This window comes from Vulpes vulpes, chromosome 7 (assembly GCF_048418805.1).
Source record: "Vulpes vulpes isolate BD-2025 chromosome 7, VulVul3, whole genome shotgun sequence".
Taxonomy (NCBI): Eukaryota; Metazoa; Chordata; class Mammalia; order Carnivora; family Canidae; genus Vulpes; species Vulpes vulpes.
In genome coordinates this window covers 121,293,530-121,321,090 of record NC_132786.1, presented here as the reverse complement: position 1 = coordinate 121,321,090, position 27,561 = coordinate 121,293,530, and the positions used below count along the sequence as shown (strand labels likewise).

General features: G+C 35.4%; 1 protein-coding gene across 1 annotated transcript in view; it reads left to right on the top strand.

Moving 5' to 3' along the window:
* Nucleotides 1-231: 231 nt before the first annotated feature.
* Nucleotides 232-27,561, top strand: part of ASZ1 (ankyrin repeat, SAM and basic leucine zipper domain containing 1) — a 52,351-nt gene continuing 25,021 nt past the window's right edge. The window contains exons 1-4 of the mRNA XM_026012140.2: nucleotides 232-380; nucleotides 982-1,081; nucleotides 3,400-3,522; nucleotides 5,540-5,651. Coding sequence (XP_025867925.1) covers nucleotides 267-380; nucleotides 982-1,081; nucleotides 3,400-3,522; nucleotides 5,540-5,651 — 449 coding nt within the window. The 5' untranslated portion in view covers nucleotides 232-266. The remainder of the gene's footprint in view (nucleotides 381-981; nucleotides 1,082-3,399; nucleotides 3,523-5,539; nucleotides 5,652-27,561) is intronic.

The window sequence follows — 27,561 nt, the reverse complement described above, 5'->3', positions numbered from 1 at the left end:
CTGCAAGGGAGCGTCAGCACGGAGCAGAAGCAAGGCCGCCGGGGGCCTGAGCCGCCACCTCAAGCCCACCGGGTCCTCAAGCCACCTCCGCCCGCCACAGGTGCGACGACCAGGCCGAGGGCAAGTGAGCGCGACTGCGCATGCCCGCGCGACTGCGCATGCCCACGCGCCTGCGCAGGAGGCCCAAGGCTTCCGCATGCGCGCCTTCCCTCGCGCCCCCTGCGTGCTCCCGCAGTGCGCAGGCGCGGAGGGGGACGTCGGTGGGCATGGCGGGCATGGCGGCCGGCGCGCTTCGCAGCCAGGCGGTGGCCGGTGGAGGCGAGAGTAGCGAGAGCGAGGATGACGGCTGGGAGATTGGGTATCTCGACCGGGCGGTTCAGGTAGCTCACGAGGCCTCGTTTTGGCCGCCCCTGGGTCAGCCCCCCACCCCGGGCCCTCGAGGGCTCCACCTGGTGACGCTTCTTGCTTGAGTGTGTTTCCTCATGGAAAGGGGCTTGTAGACGCCCCGCGAGCCCTCGAGATTTCCCGGCCTCTGCTGCGTTGTCTTTCCATCGAATGTGCCTCTCTGGGTGGTCCACGGAGCTCTTTTGCCCCCCCCTGCCCTCTCCCCTCCCCCTTCTCTCCCCTCCCCCTCCTCTCCCCTCCCCCTCGTCTCCCCTCCCCCTCCTACCTCTCCTCCTCACCCTTTCCCCTTCCCCCTCTCCCCTCCCTCCCCTCCCCCCTTTCCCCTCCCCCCTTTCCCCTCCCCTCCCTCCCATTACCCATCCCTTCCAAGGTCATTCCGGACATGAATTCCTAACAAGCCTTGTATGCGGACCCGCCGTCCGCCTCCCCCCTCCCCGAACGTGCCCCCCCCCCCCAAGCCAATCCTGGCTTTCTGATGTACGAAAACACGGATAATTTAAAATTTTTTTTTTACTTTCTCCTTTGTTTTGTTTTGTTTTGTTTTGTTTTGTTTTGATGGGTTTTTTTTGTTTTTAGAAATTAAAAGGGCCATTACTCCCCGAAGAAAAGAATGAGACGTTTAAAAAAGCACTGACCTCAGGAGATACTTCATTGGTCAAGGAGCTCCTGGATTCCGGTGAGACGCCAGGGATGGTCTCCACCTTGTACACCTTGCACACGCTCGTCCGCAGCTGCAAACGCTCGTCTCCCTCCCCTTCTTGGAAAAGATCCGGAGTTGCTTTTTCTAGCGGAAGCCCGAGGAGCGTTGAGAGTATCGAGGGTTGTGTATAATCCTGCGTGACTCGGACGTCATTCTGCCTTCTTTTCTTCCTTGAATCTGAAGCGCCACCCTGTCGCTTCCATCAGTTCTTCTACTTCCTTCAAGAAGCCTGTTCTTCCCCCACTCCAGTAATCTTTTTTTTTTTTTTCTTTTTAAGATTTTATTTATTTATTCATGAGAGACACAGGCAGGAGAAGGAGAAGCAGGCTCCATGCAGGGAGCTCGACGTGGGACTCGATCCGGGGACTCCGGGGTCACGCCCTGGGCCAAAGGTGTCGCTAAACCGCTGAGTCACCCGGGTGCCCTCACACCAGGGATTCTTACACGTTTTTCTCAGCGTTTCCTGTCTGCAATATTGTATGTCTCCAGAATTGTTTCTAGTTAATATATATTTTAGTTCTGTTCTCTCTTCGTGCTAGTTGTGTATGTGTGTAATGGGGCCTGAGGCAGGAATCACAGGCTGTGGATATCTATTCCAGCTTTTTTGCCTATTCATTGTGGTTCCCTGGGAAAGTCATTTAAACTTGCAGAGCATCAGTTTCTTTATGCAAAGCGTCATAATTCTGTCCAGGTTCCTATAACATTTTTCTGTGATCAGATTAAATGTTCTGTTTTTAGTTACCTGTTGTTGGGGATGCCTCGGTGGCTCAGCGGTTGAGCATCCATCTGCCTTCCGCCCAGGGCATGATCCTGGGCTCCCTGCATGGAGCCTGCTTATCTCTCTGCCTGTCTCTGCCTCTCTCTGTGTCTCTCATGAATAAATAAATAAGATCTTTAAAAGAAAAAAAATACCCAAAATAGGAATATATGAGTTGTTGATAATCGTGATTGAAATTATCCAAAGGAGTAACAGACATTTACTATGTACCTGTAAATCCAAAAGATTCACACAGGCCATAGGTAAATGACATATATAGCAATATGTTTTCCTTTTATGTTAGAGACATTGCGTGGCTTAGTGAAAGAGGAATCATTTAGGAAACAGTACAGCTCCAAGTTTGATTACTAACCCTGCCACTGATGGCTCTATTATCTTGACCAAGTTACCAAACCTTAAGCTTTAATTTCCTCCTTTTTAAGTTGGGGATGCATTATATCGAAGGGTTTTGGGGTGTATTAGAATGAAAGAATACATAAAACATACGGACGTTAAGTAAATATTAGCTGCTCTAACAAAAAAGAAAGATCCGTGTGACTTTGTGGATAATGGAGCTTGAGTTTGTAATTGAAGAATGAAACAATAAAATTTGAATAATTGAAACAGGCTTAATACCTAATATGAACACATGTGAGAGCGTGCATAGTGCTGGTTGGGATGGAATAGGCAGAAATTTGCTTTAGAAAAGAGAATTTGCCATGGGGCTTGAGTTTGCAGTAAAACTAGGTGCAGTGACATGATGGAGGCTCTTGAAAGATTAGATTTTGAAAAGACCTACTACTGGTAAAGTAGATACTTAGTCAACCTTTAGAGATTTTTTTTAATTACAAAAATTTTTTGAATTAATTTTCAAAAGCCACTAATAAATATATAGGTATACATAGAAAGATACCTTTGTGCCCACTTTCTCCCTCAGTACCCTGAAGTCTTTTAACTTCCACAGGTAACTCTTAATTTAGCATTTCCTACCAGGTGTCATCATTTTACACTTTAAAAAATATTTTTAGGTTTTTGCCTTCCAAAGTCATTCTTGGTTTTGATACCTATTTCTGTACCAGTTGAGAAACTTAATTAAAAAAAAAAAAATGAAGGTTCCCTTTGAGTCAGCTGCTTCTAATAGTTGGAAGATGGCTCTAGTTTTTGTTATTCTGCTAATATCTTCGGTTCTCTTTAAATTACTAAATATTTCAGATATACTAAATGGTATAGCAGTTTGTCTCCTGACCCTGGAGATACCACTGTACTATAGTTGGTATTTATCATTCTTATGCATGTCTGTATATTTTTATTAAATATGTGTGTATCCCCAACCGTATAGTGTTACTTTGAATGTTTTTGAGCTACAGTCATTTACTGTGTGGATCCTTTTACACTTAAGCCATTATTACAAAGAAATTCGTTTCTGTTTTAGAGTACATGGTATATGTTACTGTGCACAGTACTTTTTTTATGAAGGTGGCTGTGATTTTTATTTTGGTGGGGAAGGCTGTTAAAGGGTTGCTTTTTATGTTGACAGGCATTAGTGTCGATTCCACCTTTCGGTATGGATGGACTCCGCTTATGTATGCTGCTAGTGTTTCCAATGTAGAACTGGTTCGGGTCCTTTTGGACAGAGGTGCTAATGCAAGCTTTGATAAGGGTAAGATGTTTTAAACATTTAAAATATGTATTTACTTTGTACGTATCTCTGTTTAGAAGCCTAATTATAGTCTGTTTAGGGGTGGTGATACACACTTTCCACGCTGAGTTTTTATATATTCACTTTAAAACAAACCTTTGCACCTGAAAAAAAAATAAGGTAAGATGTTGAGATAACTCAACTGATTATGTTGTTTTCTGTGATTTTCTGGATTCCCAAGCAGCTGTTAGGCAAAGTGAAAAAAAGCAAAGCAATTAAAAAAAAACCTTCCAATCATATTCTGTAATTAAGATACAAAATCAAGTTAAAAACCATAGATTTTTTTGGGGGGGGGGTGAGGGGAGCCTCTCTTTCCAAAAGAGTTTCCGTAGAACTTTTGACTTCTCTGCTGGAGGGCTTGGGTTTTTTTTCAAAGGAAAAATGCATTGAAAGAAAACAAAAGCTGATAATTTTGTCAAAAATTACTTGAAAATCACTCTTTAGAATTTAAAACTCAACTCTGAATTATATTACCTAAGGTTGTTTCAAAGATAGCTTATTAAATCCACATGTTTTTTGTTACTAGATAATTTCTACTCTGTACTGCTTTGAATGCTTTTGAAAAATAAGTATATGTGCACATCCAGTTTATTATATTGAATTATTGCTTATTTTTAACATGTTTCTAATAGGTATATAAATTATTGAATCATTTCATAATTTAAATATAGATTTCACTTTAGAATTAATTTTCACATTTACTTTGTATCTACATTAGATATTTGTAAAACCATTTCTACTCTGTTTTCTTCTCTATTTTATGTAATTTCCCATCTTATCAGTAGTTTTGTATTTAACCTGCTGTGATTGGTTTTTCTTTTTATTTTGTCATTTTAAAATATCACCCAATGAAAACTGGGCTTAGGAATGAGATTTCTGAACGTGTATAAAATATTCTGCTTTTAAAAAAAATAATAGTTTTCTTAACCATAGAGAACAAATTGATGGTTACCAGAGGAGAGATGGATGGGGGATGGGTTAACAGATGATGGGGAGTGCACTTGTGATGAGCACCAAGTGTTGTGTGTAAGTGTTGAATCTGATTACACTGTATGTTAACTGGAATTTAAATAAAAACTAAAAAATAAACTAAAAAAATAATAGATTTCTTTCTTTAGTTCTTGTAATCAGAGGAATATTTACAGTTATAAAACAGTTTATATTTTTCTTAGCATGTTCACATAAATTCTTTTATGTATTCAGCAGTAACCCCATCAGGTAAAGAGGGCAACTTCCTATCTATAAACTAGGTCTACTGAGATATTAAGTAATCACTGTAGTCATAGTTTATCAGTGGCAGAACTGAGATTAGAATTTTTATACTTATCAGGATTAAATCACTGATATAAACTATAGCTGCCATGACCTATTTGAATTCCCCAACTCTTAGCTGAAAAGTGTTTTTATTTTTTTGGTCTGTGATCTCTGTGTGCCATAGGGGTCAAGAGAAGTTTTTAGGAAACAGGGAATTCTGAGAGATCCCAGTAGAAAAGGACCAGAAAGAAACCAATGGATATGGCAGATAGGTCATTTGCAGTAGGATGGTTTGGATAAAAGCCAGATTTCATTGAGCTGTTAAATGAATGAGAAATAAAGAAGTGAAATCAGAGAATATCGGGTATTGACTTTCAACTACAAGTTCAGCAATGCAAATTTTAATCAACCAAAAACTGTTCAACTCCAAGCAGTATCTTTATACAGCATCCATGTTCTTACCACTCTCGTTTTCTTAAAAGGAAAAAAGGAATAAGGAAGGGAAATTAAGAAATGTAGCTGTATTTTGGAGATTAAGGCAGTTTATCCCTAAACTCATTTTTTGGTGAAAGAAAACAGTTATCTACTGAGAGTAAGAGCTTTGGGAATAGGTTATAAAATTTTAAAGAGTACAGTAAATATTTAGAATCCCTTGAATGATGAAAGAAGTCAGAGACATTTCTTGATGTGTGGGGGCATTTCCTTGCTTTTCTTCTCACTACAGATAAGCAAACTATTTTGATAACTGCGTGTTCTGCATGTGGCTCAGAGGAACAGATCTTAAAGTGTGTAGAGCTACTACTTTCAAGAAATGCTGATCCAAATGTTCCTTGTAGGTAAGAGCCTTATCTATTAAAAACTATGGATATTTTTCTTTATCAGCCTGCTAAACATTTGATAGCATCATTTTTTAAAAATCATACACAGTGTGTGTTTACTTGGCCATAAAGTTGAGGAATGGTAATAGGTCACAAGGTCATGGTTCCAGTTTTATAAAATTATCAAAAGAAAGGGCATATCATGAAAGTAGTCTTTCAACTTTTAATTTTTAGGGAAATGTTCTAAGAATTTGAAATGAGGGGGAAAGGAGGGTAATAAACTATCATTTTTCATGAATCATACACTCAAAACCGTGATTAAGCTATAATAGTAAAACCTCTTAGTGTTCTTTTTGTATAACACTTACCTGCTAAACAGTTCTGTGCAAATATTAAGAATTCCAAAGTGATATATTGAAATATTTTCATTTTTCTAAGACTTTTCCACTTATGTTATATCATGTAGGTGATAGCATCTAGATGTGTTGAAAACATGCAGTAACCGTATCTTGGATCTGTTGAAATGTCAGTAATTTAAAAAATGAATCAGCTTAAAATTTCTGAAGTCTTTCCTCATCTCCCTCTGTCTTCTGTTTTATTTAACCTCTGTTTCATTTAATTTTCAAAATGAATAGAGTAGGAAATAGACTATCCAACAGAAATATGTCTAGCCTGAATAGAATTATTACTCATAATTCATTCAAATAATAATGATCTAGTGCCTGATATATAGAAATAACTATACTTGACTTTAGAAGGGTTTTTTTTTTCCTCTTAATTGAGTTTAATTTCTATGACACCTAGACAGCAGGTGTCTATCTTGTCTCCCAGTGGACACGTTGTAATGTCTGGAGATATTTTTGATTGTCACGTCCAGGAGATTCCACTGGCTTAGAGTATGCTACTGGCATAATGGATGCTGCTAAACATCCACAGTAGATAGGATAGCCTCTCAAAACGAAGAGGTACCCATCCCAAAATATCATAGTGCTCTGGTTGAGAAACTAGTGTGAGAAAAGGCAAGGCTTATAGAGTGGTTAATCAGTATTTAACAACCAGTTTTTTTTTTTTTTTTTTTTTTTAAGATCTGGAAAACTACCTTCAGATTTTTAGCAAATCAATTCACAGGAACTTTTATTCTGTCGTATATGGTATAATCCCTAGTTAGTTTTTACTTTGGATTTGACTGTACTTAGGAATTGGGAACTCCAAGACACCTAGCTGAAGTAAGCCTTGATGAGTCCTACAATTTTAATTTTTACCCTCAGAAGTGGCTTGAAATAATTTGCCATTCTGGGTTCAATGGGAAATTCTTTTTTGCTGGTACTCTTCATTTTTTTTCTACTGCTTCTGCACTGTATTATAGAGAGCAAAATCTTTACCCTTCCAATTACTTATTATCTTGTAAACACACAAAGGAGAAGTCAAGCAAGCCATTGTCTTGGGTTCTAGATTATTCTACTTCCATAAGACCTAGAAAGTACCTTTTGTATATACAAGGTGTATTTGAGGGAAAAAAAAATCCATTTGCACTAAAATAACAATAGCTTAGCATCTCAAGCTAAAACTATGAGGCAGCCACAGTTTCAAAACTGAAAATCCCAGAAAAGCTGATGAATCTGAAAGAACATGAAATTTGAATTGAAATGTTCTCAACTAAAATAGAGAATTTTACAGCATGGTTGAAGAAAAGAACAATTTGCATCTAATTAACAAATGTGAGAAATACCTGGAAAATTATTCATTTTTAGATGTGATTTAATTTTTTTATTTTATTTTAAGCTCATAGCATAAAGTAGTGCAATAATTGAACTCTTTTCTTGCAGAAAATGAGGATCTTGATAGAGCTGAAAAGAATAAGTCATGGGAAATACTGCTTTTCAGCTGCAGATTTTATAAGAAGGAATAGCATTAGTGGACAGTTGGGGATAGTGTGGTGGCAATGAAAAAAAATCTCAGGACACAGGAGAGTACAGTTAAGACTTGGTGGGAAATTTATGGATAATTCATTAGTGATAAAAATCAAAACCTATTAAAATATTAGGAATTTTAGTTTCAATCCTTATTCCCTCCCTTTTTTCCTTTTCGTTTTTGAAAAAAAATTTTATGGTAGAAAAATGTAGTAAAGTATACATAACATAAAACTTGTCATTTTAACCATTTTCAGTGTATAATTTAGTATGTTTTTTTAATGTAAAGTTCTGCTCCAAGCATCTGAAGTTTCAGTCTTTTTTTAAAAAATAAATTAATTTTTATTGGTGTTCAATTTACCAACATACAGAATTAACACCCAGTGCTCATCCCGTCAAGTGTCCCCCTCAGTGCCTGTCACCCACTCACCCCCACCCCCCGCCCTCCTCCCCTTTCAGTCTTTTTGAGCATTGCTCACCTTACTAGCCTGAGATCCCAGGTAAGCTAGAGACCAGCAGCTTACATCTGTTCCTCAGTTACCTGTGGACTATCTGCTGCTTTGTTTTACCTACTGAATTGTTTTTTTGGGAAATCACATTTGGTGTTTGTTGCTGTTTGATAAAGCAAGCTGTTTGCATATGTGTGTTGAAGACCAATATCACTAAATGCTCTATATTATTTTTAGCTTTTCTTCTACTTCTTTAGCCATTTTAGTTCATTATTATGGTGAACATATATTAATATTCAAATGTATTAGATAAAGATTATTTGAAAGAGTAACTCTCATCTGCTTTGAAATTTTATGTTGCTTTCAAATAATGTATGTAAGTAGATTTTAAAATCTGCAAATACCATTTGATTCCTAGGTGTCTCTGAGAAATTTTCTTAGCTTCTTCCAACATTTCTGACATTTCTTATGTTTCATCTTGAAATTGGTTAATGAAAAAAAATCCCTCACTTTAACATGGAATCATTAAGATGTCTTTATGTCCCACACCAAGCCCCAGTATGACCAGCATTTTTTTAAAGTTTAGATTAATACCTCAGTTCTGGAAAAGTCTCATTCATTTTCAAATATTATCTCTACCCTGTTTTTTCCTCTTTCCTCTCTAATTGTATATCTGTTAGACCTCAGTTCTCTCTTTTTTCCCCTCATGTCTTTGTTTCACTGAGTCACATTCTGAATAAGAATTTTCAGTCCGCCTTCTCCATCACTGAATCTCACTTCTAATTTATTGCTTCTAATTTATTAAGCTCAACAGTTCAGTTAATAATTTCAGTTACTTTCTAGAAATTCTGTTTGATTTTTTTTTTAACTGTCAGTGTCACTTTTTTTTTTTTTTAAGATTTATTTATTTATTTGAGAGAGCAAACAATGTGTGGGCATGCAGGGGGAGGGGCAGAGAGAATCCCAAGCACGCTCCACACTGGGTGTGGTGCTGGACATGGGGCTTGATCCCAGGACTCTGACATCTGTACCTGAACCAAAACCAAGAGTAGAACAGTCAACTGACTGTGCCACCCAGGCACCCTGACAGTGTCACTTTTTTTACAGCTCTTTGTTCCCTGAAAACACTTTCAAGCTCTAAATTAGAACTTCTTTAATATGACAAATGTATGCAATTGACCCTTGAATAAATGCGGGGATTGGGAACACCAACCCCCGTAAGGTGAAAATCTGCATGTAACTTTTGATTCCCCCAAAACTTTACTACTAGCCTTCTGTTGAGCAGAAACCTTACCAATAACATGAACAGTCAATTAACTTGTGTGTTATATGTATTATATACTGTATTCTTACAATGATGTAAGCTAGAGAAAAAATGTTGAGAAAATCATAAGAGAAAATATATTTATAATACTGTACTGTATTTTTTTTTTAAAGATTTTGTTGACTTATATATTGAGAGAGAGAGAGTGAGGGGGAACACAGAGAGAGGGAGAGAAAGAACCTCCAGCAGACTTCACACTGAGTGTTGAGCCCGATGTCCAGGGCTCAGTCCCACAACCTGACATCATGATGACCTGAGCCAAAATCAAGAATTGGATGTTTAACCAACTGAGCCACCCAGACACCCCTGTATTTATTGAAAAAAAAAAATCTGTGCCTAAGTGGACCCATGCAATTCAAGTCCATGTTGTTGAAGGGTCAACTGTAGTCTACATGAAATAATTACAATATTTGAAGTCTTGGTATCCACCAAGACCCTTGATCCTTTCTGTTAGCAGTAGCTTTTCATGCTTCTGATTCATGACTAGGTGCTAGTCATTATATTCTAAAACTTACTTGTAGGAATAATATGAGGCCACCAGGTAGGAATTTATGTGTTTCAAAAGGTGCCCTGGGCACCATCAGCCCAGGACTCATGTAACCTAACTAAAGTTCAGGGTTTGAAGTCCCCTGGATCATTTGGTGATGTATACTAAGGATACTAGTTTATTTCTGGCTCATCCTTACCTTGAAGGTGTAGCCCTTAGAGCCCCAGCTTAATGTGTGTCGGGTGTGGTTTAGTAAACTTTCTACTTCTTATAGGCCCAGAACTTTGATTTTTCTTCCTCTTCATGTTCACTACCTCCAAAGCCACAGCTCATTTTCCGATTGGGTTCTTCTGGACTGGCAAATGCTCTGCAGGCAAAAGCAACCACAAATGCTAAGTTGATTTACCTCTGGGTTTTTGCCATCTAGATTTTGGCTTAGTAGTTCTTCAATATATTATTAGCCCTTCAGTTTTTAAGAAATTAAAATTTCATTTAGCTGTTTTGATGCCTTCACAGTTCTGGTACACATTAGCTTGGCATTAATTGGAAGTAGAAATCTGCATCTTCTAAATGTTTTGTTTTTTTACTTACAGGTTTTCTGTTAGCTCTTTAATTCCTTGTATTCCATGAAGACGCTTATCATGTTTAAAATAGAACTAATTTAATATTTAATGATCAACTTTCTATATTACTACATATAGACCTATCTTGATTTTTTTAAATTACTTTTTCTTAATTTTTAAAATTACTTCTATTTTTCCTCCTATGAGACAAATGGTCAAAAAAATGACACCTTGAAAGCCATTTCAAAGTTAATACAAATCACATCTTATGTTTCTCTTGGACCTTGCTACTGACAAGTCTTAGCACAGTGTACTGTGTCTAGCAAAATATGGAAATTTAATACTGGTTTGGGTTTTGTTTTGGGCTTTTTTTTTTTTTTTTTTTTTTTTTTTTGGCTTTAGAACTTGTTTTGGGGGTTAGTTCTTTAGCTTGTTTTTAAATGAAACTGTACCAGGCAGTGTGTTGATTGCTCTTAAATATATTCTCTAATATAATCCTTACAACTCTTTGGTAGATAATGGTTTTTACAGAACAGAAAAGTGGCTCCCAAGTATGTATGTATGTATGTTTGTATGTATTTATTTTTTTATTTTTATTTTTTAAAGATTTTATTTGCTCATGAGAGACACACAGAGAGAGGCAGAGACACAGGCAGAGGGAGAAGCAGGCTCTCTACAAGGAGCCTGATGTGGGACTCGATCCCCAGACTCCGGGATCATGCCCTGAGCAGAAGGCGGATGCTCAACTGCTGAGCCACCCAGGCGTCCCCCAAGTATTTAAAACTTTGACTGTAGCACAGGTTTGATAACAGAATTTACAACAGTTAATCCAAACAGAACCCACCATTGGAATGTATTAATGTTTCCCATCTTGTCTATCTATATTTAGAATTTTTCAACATGACCAGTTTAAACCACATGGTCTTTTCTAATTGTTGCAAAACATGTCTGTGTTAACTGCCTTATATCTTGGGATTTTTTTTTTTCCTAAATTATTGTAGATAGTTGAATGTTTTGATTTTAAAAGTCCATAGATGTCAAAGGAGAGTATGTGAACACAAAAATATTATCACTTTAGTGTAGCTTAGTCATATTTAGCCCTGAATAAAAGGTGGCCTGCTGTCTAGTTACTTGTAGCTTGGCAGTTGTGCCATGGTATAGACTTACCGTTCCTTACTTTTCTTTTTATATTGATAATGTAGTAACCAATGACATTATAAATTATTAAAGTCTAAAAGGTCTGTAATAGATGATTGGATGTATAATAAAATTTGAAAACTTCTTTAATCTAGCCTTAAATTTGGAGTTGAGATTTTTATTGTTAGAGTAATAATAAGTTTCCAGAAAGTATATATAATTATAATTTCTGTTTTTGGGAATGGTATGGGTTCCTCAAATTTTCTGAAACCTTTTTTTGAAACATTTCTTATATTAAAAATATATATGTATATTTTTACATTTAGAAGGCAATTTTCCTGGTAGAGAAATTTATTGTATTCGGATTGCTCAGACATGAGATAAAGGTTTTATAAAATGATGTGGCATTTTAATTTCAATAGATGTTTTTATTACTGTTGATAAGATAGCACACAGTAACTGATATCCAAGGTTTTGACGTAATAATTGTGTGATTGTTAACTTGTTGAATGTTATTGCCTGTTTTAATAGACAGAAAATACTCTGGGAAAAATGTTACTTACTTTCCCTGAGTATAAATTTAGTTGTAAATGTCACTGGAGCATTTGGTAAACTGAGGTGTAATTTTGGATTACAAGATTAACTTGTTTTCTAGTTGTAAGTAAATATGTGACATATCTTTGCTCTGAAAACAGGCTGAAGTCACAATATTTTCAGAAATAATTTTAAAAACAGCTTATTTAGAAAACTACTAGAAAGTGTTATTTTGTGGGGGGCTTTTTCCTATATATCTTTATAAATTGCCTATCGATATTCTTTGCCCATCTTTTTATTTACCTGTTCTTTCTTTATCTGAATATAGGAGCTGAAATTACCGTTGTTAGCAGTTTTACATGTATGTGAACATTGACAAATACTTTAGTGTTACCTTGCCTACATAGGGCATGGCATTAATATTACTATTCATAAATCTGGAAATCTATTTGGTCCTTTTGAAAGTATGAAATGCAGAGGGTAGAGGTGAGAAAAGCTACTTGATGAAAGCCCTTGACACTGATCTCTGAAAACACATGCACAGAAACCAAGACTTTAAATCAAATATATAAAAATAACTTCTAAATTCTGACTTGACTTTGTTTTATTGGTGTCTAAGACCAGTGGTAAGTTGTGTGTTAGTTACTACAGCTTCCACTTCGAAGAGACCCGTGCTATTTCTTTTATTTATTTGTGGTCACATGGTCATATCTAGCTTCAGCGGAGGGAGGAAGTATAATCGACTGTGGCACAGGAGAATCAGCAACATTGGGTGGACAGTCCTGATGATTTACCATGTCACCTGAAATGTATTTTCTTCAGGGCCACAATTGTATTTCCTTTTAACTGTATGCTTAAAGCAATTATTAATTTTGAATTTTGAGCATAAATTTGTAGCAAGAAAAATTGATACTTAGCTCAGACTTTTCATTCACTTTCATATATAATTTGTCCGCAATTTGTTCTTTATATTGTCTCTTAAATTCATTGCAGTTTTGATCTCTAATCCCACCTTAAGGGCTACTTTAATTGCCTCCTAATTGATATTTTTGACTACACTAAGTCTGTTCTTTATTCAGTCTTGTGTGCTGTTATTGGTAGAACACACTTCCTTTTTGTCTATTAGATAAAGGCCAAACCTCTCTGTAATTTGATCCCACCTTAATTACTTCTCACTATTCCTGAAAGTCTAACTTCTTTTTCATTTCATTTCAGCAGTGTTCCTCAGATACATAATCATTCCTGCCTCTATGTTTTTTGCTTTTGTTACTCTTCAACGTGGAATATCATCATCTTCCCTCACTGCATTCAAATTGTGTCTTCCAAGTGCCAGGTTAATAGTGTATGATGCTTTCTTTTGCTATTAAGCCCACAAGGGTACTTCTGTTCATAAGCTATGATTTGGGATGGGTGACTATCTTGTTCACATTTTTGTACATCTCATATGTTGTCCTTTCATGTTCTCTTGATTTCCCTGTGAACCCTAACTACCCTAGGGCTACATATTTTTTTATTCCTTCACAGTTCTTTCATTTGGTATTAAGTTCTTACTGACTTTGATAGAATGATCATTTGTTTTATTTGCAAAACTTAACTGAAACATTATTTGTGAAGTAATAATATGTCAATCCACTTATGCCATAGAAGACATGAAACATGACTTAGAGGCTGAAGGTCTAAGTCCGGATACTGTCTCACCAATTTGTCCAAGCTAATATAGTCATCAAGTATTTTTGAAATATTTAAAGCTAATTTTCTTCAGTGATTTATAGATGTGATACCTAACTAGCTAGCAGGGTAGCTGTGAGAATTAAAACAAGATAATGAATATGAAAGTATTTAACATGCTGCCATTTCATAGTAAATGCTTACCAAATGTCACATTTACTTAAATTGATAATATTTTCTGTGCTTTATTATAAGAGCACAATTTCTGAAATGCATATTTTTGACTGATCTATAAAATTAAACTAATAAGTATATATACTATATTTAAACATTTTTATCACTTTAATAAAATGTACATAAATGTATAAGGATATTCTTTTAACTGAACTTTAAAAATTAGTTAAATATTTCAATATAGCAAATACCTGGATTATTATTTTGGTGGATCCAGAGTAAATGAGAGTTGGGGACATGGAAAGAATGGATGTGAATCACCCTTTCTAGTAGCTTAGCAAAGAAAGCAATGATACAGGATGTTGGCTAAATGGAAAGTTAGATACACTCTGACTTCAGCAGTTAGTCTTTAAACTGTTCTAACTGCTGAAGGAATGATTTTCTTTTTAAGTGAAGCTGTAGTTTGTCTAACACTCCTCAAAAGGATTACCCAATTTTTGAGTATAATTGTTCCAAATTTTTTGTAATTAGAAATTATAATCCCATCTTAAGTCTCTTCTGAGTTTTGATTAGGCTTAGGTCACCATATGCATTTTCACACACACACACACACACAAAAAAAACTAATTTGAAATAACCAATCATATTTCATGTATTCTGATACTTTTTTTCACATATCTCTGAAATTGGTGTGCCTCTTAAAATTGATGGTGTCATATATCAAATGAAATATGGTTTGTTACTTATTTCATAGTTGTCTTGGTTTATATGTTTTGTATTCAGGGTTGTCCGCCAATACTAGAAGTCCTGGAAGAAGTGAACAGTGTAAAAATAGCATCTTAAGCTTTCTCTCATGATTTCATAGCTTTCAAAAATGAAAGGTTTTTTTGTTACTTAAATACACTATTTTAGTGATTCCCACCAGAATAAGTTACTTCCTACCTATTAATGGTCTGTGCTGAAGAAAAAGGATGAATTGTTGATATAATGAAGCATAAGACTAAAAGAATTAATTTATTTCTCCATTATGCTTATCTTGTACACATAAAGATGGTATTTTAGTCAATAAGAAGCATACTGCTACAATTATATTTCCTTTTGAAAATTTTCCCCACTTTCCAGTGTTATGGCAACTTCATGAATACCTATACACAAGTGGATCTATTTTTGTTGGGAAAGTTTAATATCTCCTGTTAGTATGTCTTTGTAGAACTGTACACTAATTAGGACCTTTACTTGGTCAAGAATTTACTGGATCTTGTCAGGATACTGATTTTTAATATTCATTGGCCCTTATTAAAGCCATTACGACTTACTAAAAATTAAGAAAAACATAAAACTTCTACATATCAAAGCTGTGACTCATATAGTCTTTGGAAAGCCATGTTTTTACTCATGATTCTAATTTTGCTTTAAGCATGTTTAAAATAATAAGCTATGATTAAAGGCTGCTGTGCATCCTCCCCAATCATATTCGTTTCACTTCTTTCTTCCCCAGAGGTAACAAGTCTTGTAATTTCTATGTATTTGTCCTGCCCAAGTTGGATTGATTATCATCCACATGTACTTAGATATAGTAATCCATCCATATATCTATAAAACTTACATCATTTGGTCTATTTTTTATTCTGCTTTTTCATTGAAATCTGATTTACAAAGTGAAATGTACAGATCTTAAGTGTACAGTTTGGAGAATGACAAATAAATATACCCACACAGCTCACATCCCTTTCAAAATACAGAACATTTTTCCATTATTCTGGGATGTTCCTTAGGTCCCTTCCAAGACAATCTCTGAACCGTAGAGGCAACCACTGTTATTTTTTTTTCTTCCCTGATTAGTGTTCTGTTTAGTGCATCATACAGTATATACTCTTAGTATCTGAATTCTTCACTCAGCATAAGATTTTTGAGGTATATCTATGTTTTATATATCAGTAGTTTACTTTTTATTGCTGATAAATAGTCCAGTGTTTGAATATATCACAGTTTTTTTTAATCTCTTAGTTTTATTTTTGTTAATGATCTGTCTTAATTTCACTGTGGTCAGAGAACACAGTTTTGTGTGATTTCATATCTTTACAGTTTGTTGATATTTTCTTTATGGCCCAGAATGTGGTCAGTTTTTGATGTTCATGTTCACTTCTAATAATTTGGCAATAGGTGGTATAATGGTCCATGTATATTAATTAGGCAACATTTATTTGTTCTGTTACTCAAACCTCCTCAATGACTACAGGTTTTTTGCTCACTTGTTCTGTCAGTTACTATGATTTCTATCTTGATCAGCTTTTGCTTATGTTTTAAGGTCACCATATTCCTGATATATTAACCTTTTATGAAGTATATTCCTCTGCATGTTTAGTAATGCTCCTTTATTGTAATATACTTTATGTAATATTATTAGTAGAGTGGTATCAGCTTTCTTTTAGTGTTTGTATAGTATCTTTTTCCGTCATTTTACTTTCAGCCTTTGTGTGTGCTTTTATATACAGTTAGCAACAGACAGTTCTTTTTTTAAATCCAGATTGATTAACAATAGTTTCCTTTTAATAGGAATATTTAGTTCACTGGCATTTAGGGTACTTGCTGATATATGTTTCATTTCGTTGGTGTTCTTTTTCATCAAGATTGCTTTTAGATTTTTATCTTTTCTTATTCAGTTTCCTGTCTTGCTAGTTATTCATTCTTCTGTTGTTCTTTGAGTGGCTACTCCACAGAGATTGTTAGCATGTACTTTTTACTTATGAGTCCATTATATACAAATACTTTTACCAATTCCTGGACAATGTCAGGAATCAGAATATTTTAACTCCATTTGCTCATCCCACTCCTACCTTTGTGGTGGTGGTGTCATATATTTTAAATCTCTATGTGTTTTAAACCTCACAGCATATAATTATCATCATTTTATTTTATTTTATTTTATTTATTTATTTTTTTTACATTAGTCACTTTTTTTACGATAGTCACACAGAGAGAGAGAGAGAGGCAGAGACATAGGCAGAGGGAGAAGCAGGCTCCATGCACCGGGAGCCTGATGTGGGATTCGATCCCGGGTCTCCAGGATCGCGCCCTGGGCCAAAGGCAGGCGCCAAACCACTGTACCACCCAGGGATCCCTCATTATTTTATTATTGCCATCAATTATGTTGTTATGAATTCTTATTTAGATTTAACGTATTATCTCTGGTATTCTAGGTAGATAGATAGATTGATTGATTGATTGATTTTACTATCTATTCATAAGAGACACAGAGAGAGGCAGAGACATAGACAGAGGGAGAAGCAGGCGCCCTGTGGGGAGCCCGACGCAGGACTGGATCCCAAACCCCAGGATCACACCGTGATGCCCAACCGCTGAGCCACCCCAGGTGTCCCTCTCTCTGGTATTCTTAATTCCGTCTTATAGTTTCATGTTTCAATCAGGGATCATTTGTCTTCTGAAACCTTTCTTCACTGTATTTGCTGGTGACAAAGTCTGTTTTTGTTTGAAAACCTTTTTATTTTACTTTAATTTTGAAAGTCATTTTAATTGAGCACAGGCTTCTAGGTTAGATGTTATTTACTTTTGATATTTTAAAGCTACATTTTGCTGTCTCCTGCTTCCTTTGTTTCTATTGAAAAGCTGTTAGTCTTCTTGTTGAAGATACTGTATTTTATCCTTTGGTCGGTTTTATGATTTTCTGGGGTTTTTTTGTATTTTTTTAAAGGATTTTATTTATTTCTTCATTCATGAGAGACAGAGAGAGAGAGAGAGGCAGAGACACAGGCAGAGGGAGAAGCAGGCTCCATGCAGGGAGCCCGACGTGGTACTCGATCCCGGGACTCCAGGATCATGCCCCGAGCCAATGTCAGGTGCTCAACCGCTAAGCTACCCAGGGATCCCTGTTTGTTTTTTATTTTGAGCAACTTTGCTGTAATATTCCTAAGTATATCTTTCTTTGAATTTGTTCAGCTTGGGGTTTATAGAACTTTTCGATTCTGTTGTTTGATATATTTTGTGAGTCCGGGAAGTTTTTCAGCCAATATATCTTCAGATAATTGCTTTTGCCTCATTCATTCATATTCTCTCTCTCTCCCCTCCCCGCCCCGTACCTGAGATTTAGACCATTATATCCATATCACATGTGTCTCTTAACCATCTTTTTTTATTTTCCATTGTTTTTCCTTTCCATATTTCACTCTGGGTATTTTCTCCTGGCCTCCTCCTAACTTTCAGGTTACTAAACTGCTGCTGCAGTTAATGTGCTATTAAAATAATCTATTAACTTAATTTCAGTAATCCTATTTTTTAGTTTTAGAATTTCTGCTTAACTCTTTTTTTTCCCTAAAATTCAGGTTTGTAATTAAATTTTTTCTTTGTCTTCTATTTTCTGAAGCGTATTAGTCACTTATTTTAAAGTATGTTTCTGGTAACATCCATATAAGTCTTTTTTTTTTTATTTTTATTTATTTATGATAGTCACACACACACACACAGAGAGAGAGAGGCAGAGACATAGGCAGAGGGAGAAGCAGGCTCCATGCACCGGGAGCCCGACGTGGGATTCGATCCCAGGTCTCCAGGATCGCGCCCTGGGCCAAAGGCAGGCGCTAAACCGCTGCGCCACCCAGGGATCCCCCATATAAGTCTTTTTTAATTGTCTCTTTCTCTTATGATCGCTTGGTTTGTCTTCTAGAATGCCTAGTAATTTTTTATTGAATGTTAGATAGTATGTATAAACATTTATATAGGTCTGTTTGCTTCCAGTAAATATTTTCTTCGGACTGGGAGTTAAACCTTGATCTAATCAGTGATTATGATGGTTCAAGGTTGGGTTTCAGGATTCATCTGTATTTCCCTTATAGCCCTTCAGCGATCTCAACTCAAAGTTGGGATTTTACCTAAGCCACTTACCTTTTAAGGATCATGAATGATAAATTTTGTCTCCTCAGTTTTATGGGAATGCTAAAAGCTATTCTTTTCAGTCTCTTAGCAGCTGTTTTATGGTCTTCCTCTTACCTCTCCATACATATTTTATGTATCTTAGGAATCTGTATATGCCCTGAAAATAAAAGACCAGCAGATCACTTCTCTGCATGGTTCCTTTTACTTTCTGCTATTCCCTTTTTTCTGGACTCTTAATCCTTAAAGTGTTTGGTTGGTACCCTTGAACTCCAATTTTTGTCTTTATCCTCCACAAGAAGGTCTAGAGGTACAACTTTCTGCTTATGCTACCCAGGAATTGGTAAATGCCTCAAGAGAAAAAGTGATAGAGCATTTAGTACTCAGTTCAATAAATGCCTCTTTTCTCCCCAAGATACTGGCTTCTCATATTCTGGCTGCATTAGTTTTCTACAAAGCCTTCAAACATATTTTGTATTGTGTTAGCTTTTACAGCCTTTGTTAGTGGGAAGGTTAATATAATAAAACTATTCTGATAGCTGGAAATGGATGTCCAATTCATAGAATTTTATCATTGTCAGAGTCTTCTTTTTCATAATTATTTCATTAATCTCACCAGCTAAAATTTGATTGTTTTTTAAAGCAGAGTAAAAACAGTAGATAATACTGAACTATACGATAAAAGTGTGACATGCAGACTCACCAACCATTTTGCCCTTGGTACAGAGAAGTAATAAATTTATCATTATGAGGGTTCATTTTTTTTCCTCAGATTGAAAGTTTTGTTTCTACTTTTCCTTGTATGCCCTCTAGTGGAAGTTTTATTGAAATGAAATAATTAAAAGATAAATAAAAGGCTTTGTATCATCTAGAAAAAAATTGTAATTATGGGTAATATAATAAAGGTAAAATTAATTTTTTGAGGAACTTTGGTAGATGAAGGGAAAAATAATATCACTAGTATATTCAACTGGGTTTAGTTAAACAGTATATGCTAAGCACTAGGAGATATAAGGTAACAGATTCGTTTCTTGCCTCAAGAATTTGACAAAATAGTAGAAGACATTATAAGACTATAGACATTTACAAGGTATTAGGGCCAGAGGTAGTAGAGGGTCTCTCTAGAAATAGAAATTAGGGGAGAATTTAACAGAGATGAAGGAAGATGTCAAGTGAAACATTCCTATAGTTTTATCTTTAGAATTGAGACTTGAAAAATAAGTAGTAATTAGTAAAATGAAGATGATAGAAGAGAATATTCACCCTCTGCAGACAGAGGAGAGTAAGTGAGCATATTTTATTCAGGCAATTGTAAGTTATATAACCAGATCATATAGTATTAGAGTAGAAAATGAGTCATTTGGCCGTGGCTAGATAATAATCTGTGTAATTCATGCTAGAAAATATGAATTTTATCTGAAAGCTATGAAACAATTTTAGGAACAAGGAATGTGTTAGTATTTTATAAAAGTTATTCTGATATTAGGTTGAGGATCGGTTGGAGTCAGGAAATCCAGTTAAAAGGCAGTTGCTCTTGCCAGAGCCATGGAGTATGTTCAGGATTGAAAATAGCAAGTAATTTTGCCTGAATTTGAAGAGCATTAGTTCCATTGTACCTCAGGATAGTTATCAAAATGTATTTTTATTTAAAATTCTGATCATGGGGATCCCTGGGTGGCTCAGCGGTTTAGCGCCTGCCTTTGGCCCAGGGCACGATCTGGAGTCCCGGGGTCGAGTCCCACATCGGGCTCCCGGCATGGAGCCTGCTTCTCCCTCTGCCTGTGTCTCTGCCCCCCACCTCCCTCCCTCTCCCTCTTCCTCTCCCTCTCTCTCTCTCTCTCTCTCTCCTCTGTATCACAAATAAATAAATCTTTAAAAATAAAATAAAATAATAAAATAAAATAAAATTCTGATCATAGGGCAGCCCAGGTGGCTCAGTAGTTTAGTGCCACCTTTGGCCTAGGGCCTGATCCTGGAGACGGGGATCGAGTCCCACATCAGGCTCCCTGCATGGAGCCTGCTACTCCCTCTGCCTGTGTCTCTGCCTCTCTCTTTGTGTCTCTCATGAATAAATAAATAAAATCTTTAAAAAAATAAAATTCTGATCACAGAAGGTTCCTGTTTTATTTTTTAATATGTAATTTATAAAGTGTAAAGTCTTTTTTTTCCTAATCCATAACAGGTTGTTATATATGCTATATATGTTATATATTCATGTTATATATGAATTTATTCCACGTGTTAGCATTTTTCTTCTGTTTTCCTTTATTTTTAAATGGGGTTAAATGCTATATACTGTATTGCAATTGCTTTTTTAACTGATCCGTGTTTTTCAGACACTACACTGCCAGTATGTATTATTATAGTTCTCTTTATAATGGATGCATAATATTCCACTATATGAATGTGTTATCATTGCTTAACCTAATATTTTACTGAAAAACAGCTAGACTGCTTTCAGTTTTTTAGTATTACAAAAATGCTATGGTGAACATCTTTGGAAACATGAGTAGGTTTTCCATGGAACATATTCCTAAAGTAGAGTTACTGACTCAGATATGTTTATTTAGAATTGAGATAGGTACTGCTAAACTGTCTTCTGAAAAATTTGTTTTACCTGTTACTGCCTCCCTCACTATTTGAGACCTATGCTGTGATATCACTGGCTTTTTTTTGATGTTCTGAATTCTCCAATCTGATGTGTAAACAGTGATACTTCATTTTATTTTGCATGGTTTTTAATACTTAATTGATTAGCCTTCCACATTTTTGTTAGGTGTTTATATTTCTTTGTCTTTTAATTGCCTGTGACCTTTGCCATTATTTTTACTTGGTGGCCCACATGTTTCTTAATGATTTATAAGACCTTTTTGTATATTGGACCTTTTAGCTTTTTATTGTTCTATGTGTTGAAGATGCTATTTCTAGTATGTTTTCCTTTGTGCTATTTTTTGTTATTTTTAATTTTTATGTTATGATTTCTGTTTTAAGAAAAATTGTCAGAAAACGAATATCCAAAAAAGAAGTCCTAGGCTCAGAGAGTTGAACAGGTTACTACTTTTAAATTTCTAGGAAATAAATTACACTAATACAATTTAAATAGTTCAGAGTATATCAAAAAAGGAGAAACCTTTCAGTTCTTCTTTATAAAGCAAACATAACTGATTCTGAAACCCAGTTAAAAGAAATTATCTAACAAACTTTATAAATCAATCTCAATTAGAAATATAAATTTAAAAAATCCCAGATCCTTAATGAAGTATCAGGGAAATGAATGTTATCAGCAAATTAAATAATATGTGGAGATTATATGGTATTCATGTCAACTACAAAAAACATGGTCAATACTAGGGAAGTGCATTTTATTTATTTATTTATTTATTTATTTATTTATTTATTTATTGGAAGTGCATTTTATAAACAGGTCAAAGGATTTTTTTAAAGGGGGTTTGCCATCATAATAGATGCCAAAATGGTGTTTTTGTAAAAGTTCAAATCAAATTCCAATTGTTATAGCCTTAGTATAATTTGATTAGATGAATATTTCCTTAATTTAATAAACATATAACTGAAATCAAAACAAATCATGTATGCTTAACAGAGCAACAATAGAGGCATTTGCATTGATGCCAAGAAGATGGCAAAAGTGCTTATTATAAGCTCTCTTTTTGTCTTAACATTGTTTTAGGAATTGTAGGGTAATTCAGTTATGCAAAAGGAGAAAACAAGAGATACAAATAATAATAAAAATAGCTAATAATGACATCATTTATTTCATGCTTAGTACTATTTTGATTATTGAAGATTATTATGTCATTACCACAGATTATGGTAGTATCACAAATAGGTGCCACAAATGTAGAAACTATTATCATGCCTCTACAAAGTTGTAGACATGCCTAAACTGAGGTAGTAAGAGTTTAAGAAACTTCCTGAGGTTAGACAACCAATAAATGCTGAACATTAGATTTGAACTTAGGCAGAATGACTACATTTATACTTATAAGTATACAACTTCGGCTCTAAACCAAGAGTTTGCAAACCTTTAAAATTGACTGGAGCAGGGTCATGCTCATTCATTTATGTATTGTCTGTGTCTGTTTTCATGCTACAACCGTGGATTTGAGTAGTTGTGACACAGATTTGTATGCCCTATAAATCTAAAATATTTACTCTTGTGACAGAAAAATTTTGCCAAATCATGTTTTAAACCATTGAACTATACTACCTTTGATTAGGCCTTTTTTATTAGGAAAGAGGGGATAAAGTTCTAATATTTTAGATTATATGAATATATGCTTGGTAAACCCCAAGATTATCAATCCAGAAACTGTTAGAAATAATGATCAGGGGGTCCCTGGGTGGCTCAGCGGTTTAGCGCCTGCCTTTGGCCCAGGACATGATGCTGGAGTCCTGGGATCGAGTCCCGTGTCAGGCTCCCGGCATGGAGCCTGCTTCTCCCTCTGCCTGTCTCTGCCTCTCTCTCTCTCTCTGTGTGTGTCTCTCATGAATAAATAAATAAGATCTTTAAAAAAGAAATAGTAATCATAAAATGACATATTTTTTTAAATACTAATAGGCAAATAAAATTGATTTCCAACTTACAAATAACAACCAGCTTGGGAATACAATGAGATAATAGATCCCAGTGTCGAAAGCAAAGAACATAAATGTCTAAAAGTGAATGTACAAGAAATATGAAAGACCCAAAAGAATAAAAGTTTAAAACTATGCTGAGTGATACAAAAGGATATTGAATTAAATAGATGTGTCATGTTCTTGGCTGGGATGACTCAGCATTTAAAAACATTCATTTATTATCTGAATTAGTCTGTAAAATTAAACATCTCATTCAGATTGCCAAGGGGCTTGTTTTAACTTGATGAAACGATTCTACAAATTCTGAAAGAAAAACGTGGCCAAAGAAAAGACCAGGAATTTTCTGAAAAATAGATTTATGACTTCAAGATGTTAAAGTAAACAAATGCTAAAGTCTTGCCTCTCCACAACAAATTTTAGATATCCATAAAGTTTTAGCAAAGTTCTTTTTGACACAGGAAAGGGAATTACCTCTGGAATGGGAAAGGAGTAACTTTTTTTTTTTTTTTATGATTCTATTTATTAATGAGAGACAGAGGGGGGGAGAGAGGCAGAGACACAGGCAGAGGGAGAAGCAGGCCCCATGCAGGGAGCCCAACGCAGGACTCGATCCTGGGTCTCCAGGATCAGGTCCCGGCTGAAGGCGGCACTAAACTGCTAGCCACCCGGGCTACCCAAAGGAGTAACTTTTTAAATTAAAGAAGCAGATGGGAAACCCTCTCTGGCAATCCCTAAGAACTGTAGTACTGATAGGCAAGGCCAAGGTTGTTGGCTTGAGTCTTCATGCTTGAGAGGCGTTTTCAGGCCAGAAGATGGTGCACAATCACAAATCATCAAAATCTGGAGAATGTAAACATCATAAAACAGGGACAACAAATTCTTTAACAAAAGAGTAACTTAGACTAGAGAAAGTGGAAAAAAATAGAAGAATTTAAAAAAGACTTTAAAAAAATTAAAAAAAGACTTTATTCTTTTGAGCAATAAAAGGATTTGCCTCCACTAAAAAATTATCAAATACAATGAATTATAAAAAAGAAAACTTGTTGAATATTAAACTAAGTATATGTGAATAACAGCAGATGGGATTCAGCTGAATTGCTGATTAATGAACTGGAAGATGGATGTAAGGAAATGTCCTAGAATATGACACCATGGTTATAAGGGAAAAAAGAAATGAGACATAGAGAACCTTGACGAAGCTCTAATATCTATCTAATCAGACTTCCAGAGGGAGAAAATTAAAGAGACTATATTTGAAGTACTAGTAGCCAGAAGAGAATGTTCTCAAACTGAAAACACAAAACCTTGGGATTGAAAGATCTTTGAAAGCAAAATTTATACATCTACACAAATAAATATTTATAACATTTTTAATTAAAAATTAAAATATATGGACACATCACAATGAACTTCAGAATATCAAGAATAGAGGCAAAACCCTAAAATTTACCTGTAGAAAAGGCAATGACCATTCAGTATTAGGTTTCTTAATAACAACTATACGCAGAAGAAGATAAATGATCTGAGGAATAAACTTTGAACCTGTAAAAAAAAAAAAAAACTTTGAACCTGTAATTCTTTTTTTTAAAGATTTTATTTATTTGTTTGTGTGTTTATTTATTTATTTATGAGAGACCGGGGGGGGGGCCAGAGGGAGACACAGAGACACAGGCAGAAGTAGAAGCAGGCTCCATGCGGGGAATCCAACATAGGACTCGATCCCAGGACTCTAGGATCACACCCCAGGCCGAAGGCAGGCACTAAACCGCTTAGCCCCCCAGGGATCCCCTGAACCAATAATTCTATATTTAGCTATTCAATCTTTCAAGAGTGAAAGAAAAATAAAGGCATTTTCATGCATATGAAAACTTAGTTATTTCAATACAGGCATAGTTGACATTTTGAGTGAGGTTTTACTGATTATTGCAGAATATTTAGCATCCCTGGCCCTTGCCCATTAAATACCAATAACTCCCTCCAGTTATTTTGGTAAACTAAAATGCCTCCACATATATCATAGGAAACTGTTCCTGGCCAAGAACCACTATTATTCTGACTCTTAAAAATAACATCTAAAAAGTTATCACAATTAAAAATAAATCACAATTAACTAAGTATGGGGAAAAAAGAAAAGCCAGAAGAAATAATGTGATGCAAGAAATAATGTTGGACAAATAAATTAATAAACATGGTAAATCTAAATAACTACGAGCTGTTTATTTTTTTTAAGATTTATTTATTTATTTATTTATGATAGAGAGAGAGAGAGGCAGAGACACAGGAGGAGGGAGAAGCAGGCTCCACGCCAGGAGCCCGACGTGGGACTCGATCCCGGGACTCCAGGATCACACCCCGGGCCAAAGGCAGGCGCTAAACCGCTGAGGCAGCCAGGGATCCCCTAAATAACTACGAGCTGTTTAAAAGAAAAGAGTATTTAGAATCTTAAGCAGGATCCCTGGGTGGCTTAGCGGTTTAGCCTTTGGTCCTTTGGTCCAGGGCGCGATCCTGGAGTCCCAGGATCAAATCCCGCGTCGGGCTCCCGGTGTGGAACCTGCTTCTCCCTCTCCATGTGTCTCTGCCTCTCTCTCCTCTCTGTGACTATCATGAATAAATAAATAAATAATCTTTAAAAAAAAAGAGCATTTATAATAAAATGACAGGTTACACTAAATTTCCATGCCAACAGTTTTGGAATTTGGGTGGCTGAGGGGAAAATGAAACAGAATAAAAGAAAACTTCTCTCTTCAGATGAGACCACAGTTATTGATTCACTTTTGTCTTTGTTAAATGGTAAGATGAAGAGTGTTGGGAAGAAGGTGAGAAGGAATTAAAAGTAAGTACTAAAGTAAGGATATTGTAAACTTTCAGATCAAGGGGTGAGAGGTGGATAGAACAAATAGAATTTGATCAGTCTAATAAGACTGGAGAGGAGACATGGTAAATATTTCTGAATAATGTCAGAAATAAGTCCAACCTTATTGACAGAAAAATAATATAATAGGTAAAACTCAGTGACTAAAATACTGTAACTCTCACATTGGCTGAAACCAAAATCCAGTGAGAATGACAAAATAATACCTAATGGTTGAAAATAAAATGGCCAAAAATACTCATTTAGCAAATATTTATACCTGGTAGATACCAAGACAAAAAAGACCTCTGGGGTAAAAAGCAAAAATTTAACAAGATAGTTTCAATGTGTGGCTTTCAAATTTGTTAAATGAAACTACTAGAATTTTTTAAAATAACAATCTATAATCACATTTGAAGTTTTTAATAAACAGATTAGACAAAAATAAAGATATAAGCAAGAAAGATATAGGAAATATAAAAAAACATGTTAGTATATATCTAATCGATACTTACCTAGAATTCTAACATAATTTATACATATAGATTCTTTCTAAATATACGTGGATTGCTTTTAAAATATGGTGATTTTCTAGGCCATAAAAGAAGCCTTAATAAATTCCTTTTAAGAAAGTTATCTCTTGGGACGTCTGGGTGGCTCAGCTGTTGAGCATCTACCTTTGGCTCAGAACATGATCCTGGGGTCCTGGGATCAAGTCCTGTATCAGTCTCCTGTGAGGAGTCTGCTTCTCCCTCTGCCTGTGTCTCTGCCTGTGTCTGTCTTTAATGAATAAACAAATAAAACCTTTTAGAAAAAAGAGTGATCTCTTGTAGAATACTTTCACTAACCACAGTGTAATGAATTTAGAATTTTACAACCAAAAGCCTCTTCAGCATAAAATTGGGTACTTAAAATTATACATTGTAATAATTCGTAGATTAAAAAATAAATCAAAATAGAAGTGATAAAAAAACAGGTCTGAACAGTTGAAGCCTTGATATCAAAACTTTTATGATTGAGACAAAGCAATACTCAGGGGGAAAGTAAGAATCTTAAATTCATTTATTGGTAATTCAAAGCATTGCATGAACTGCATGATATTTATGTTTAAAAATGCTATTTTTCTGCATATGTTCATACATGTAAAATTTATAATTTTTCTTTGCTAAGATCTGGGAAGATAGCCAACTCATATCAGTGATTATCTTAGTATTCTCAGGAAAAAGTGCATATGTATAAATTAAGTAAATTTTTTTTTTTTGAGAGAGAGTAGGGAGAGGAACAGAGAGTGAGGGAAAGAGAATCTTAAGCAGGCTTCATCTCAACCCTGAAATCATGGCCTGAG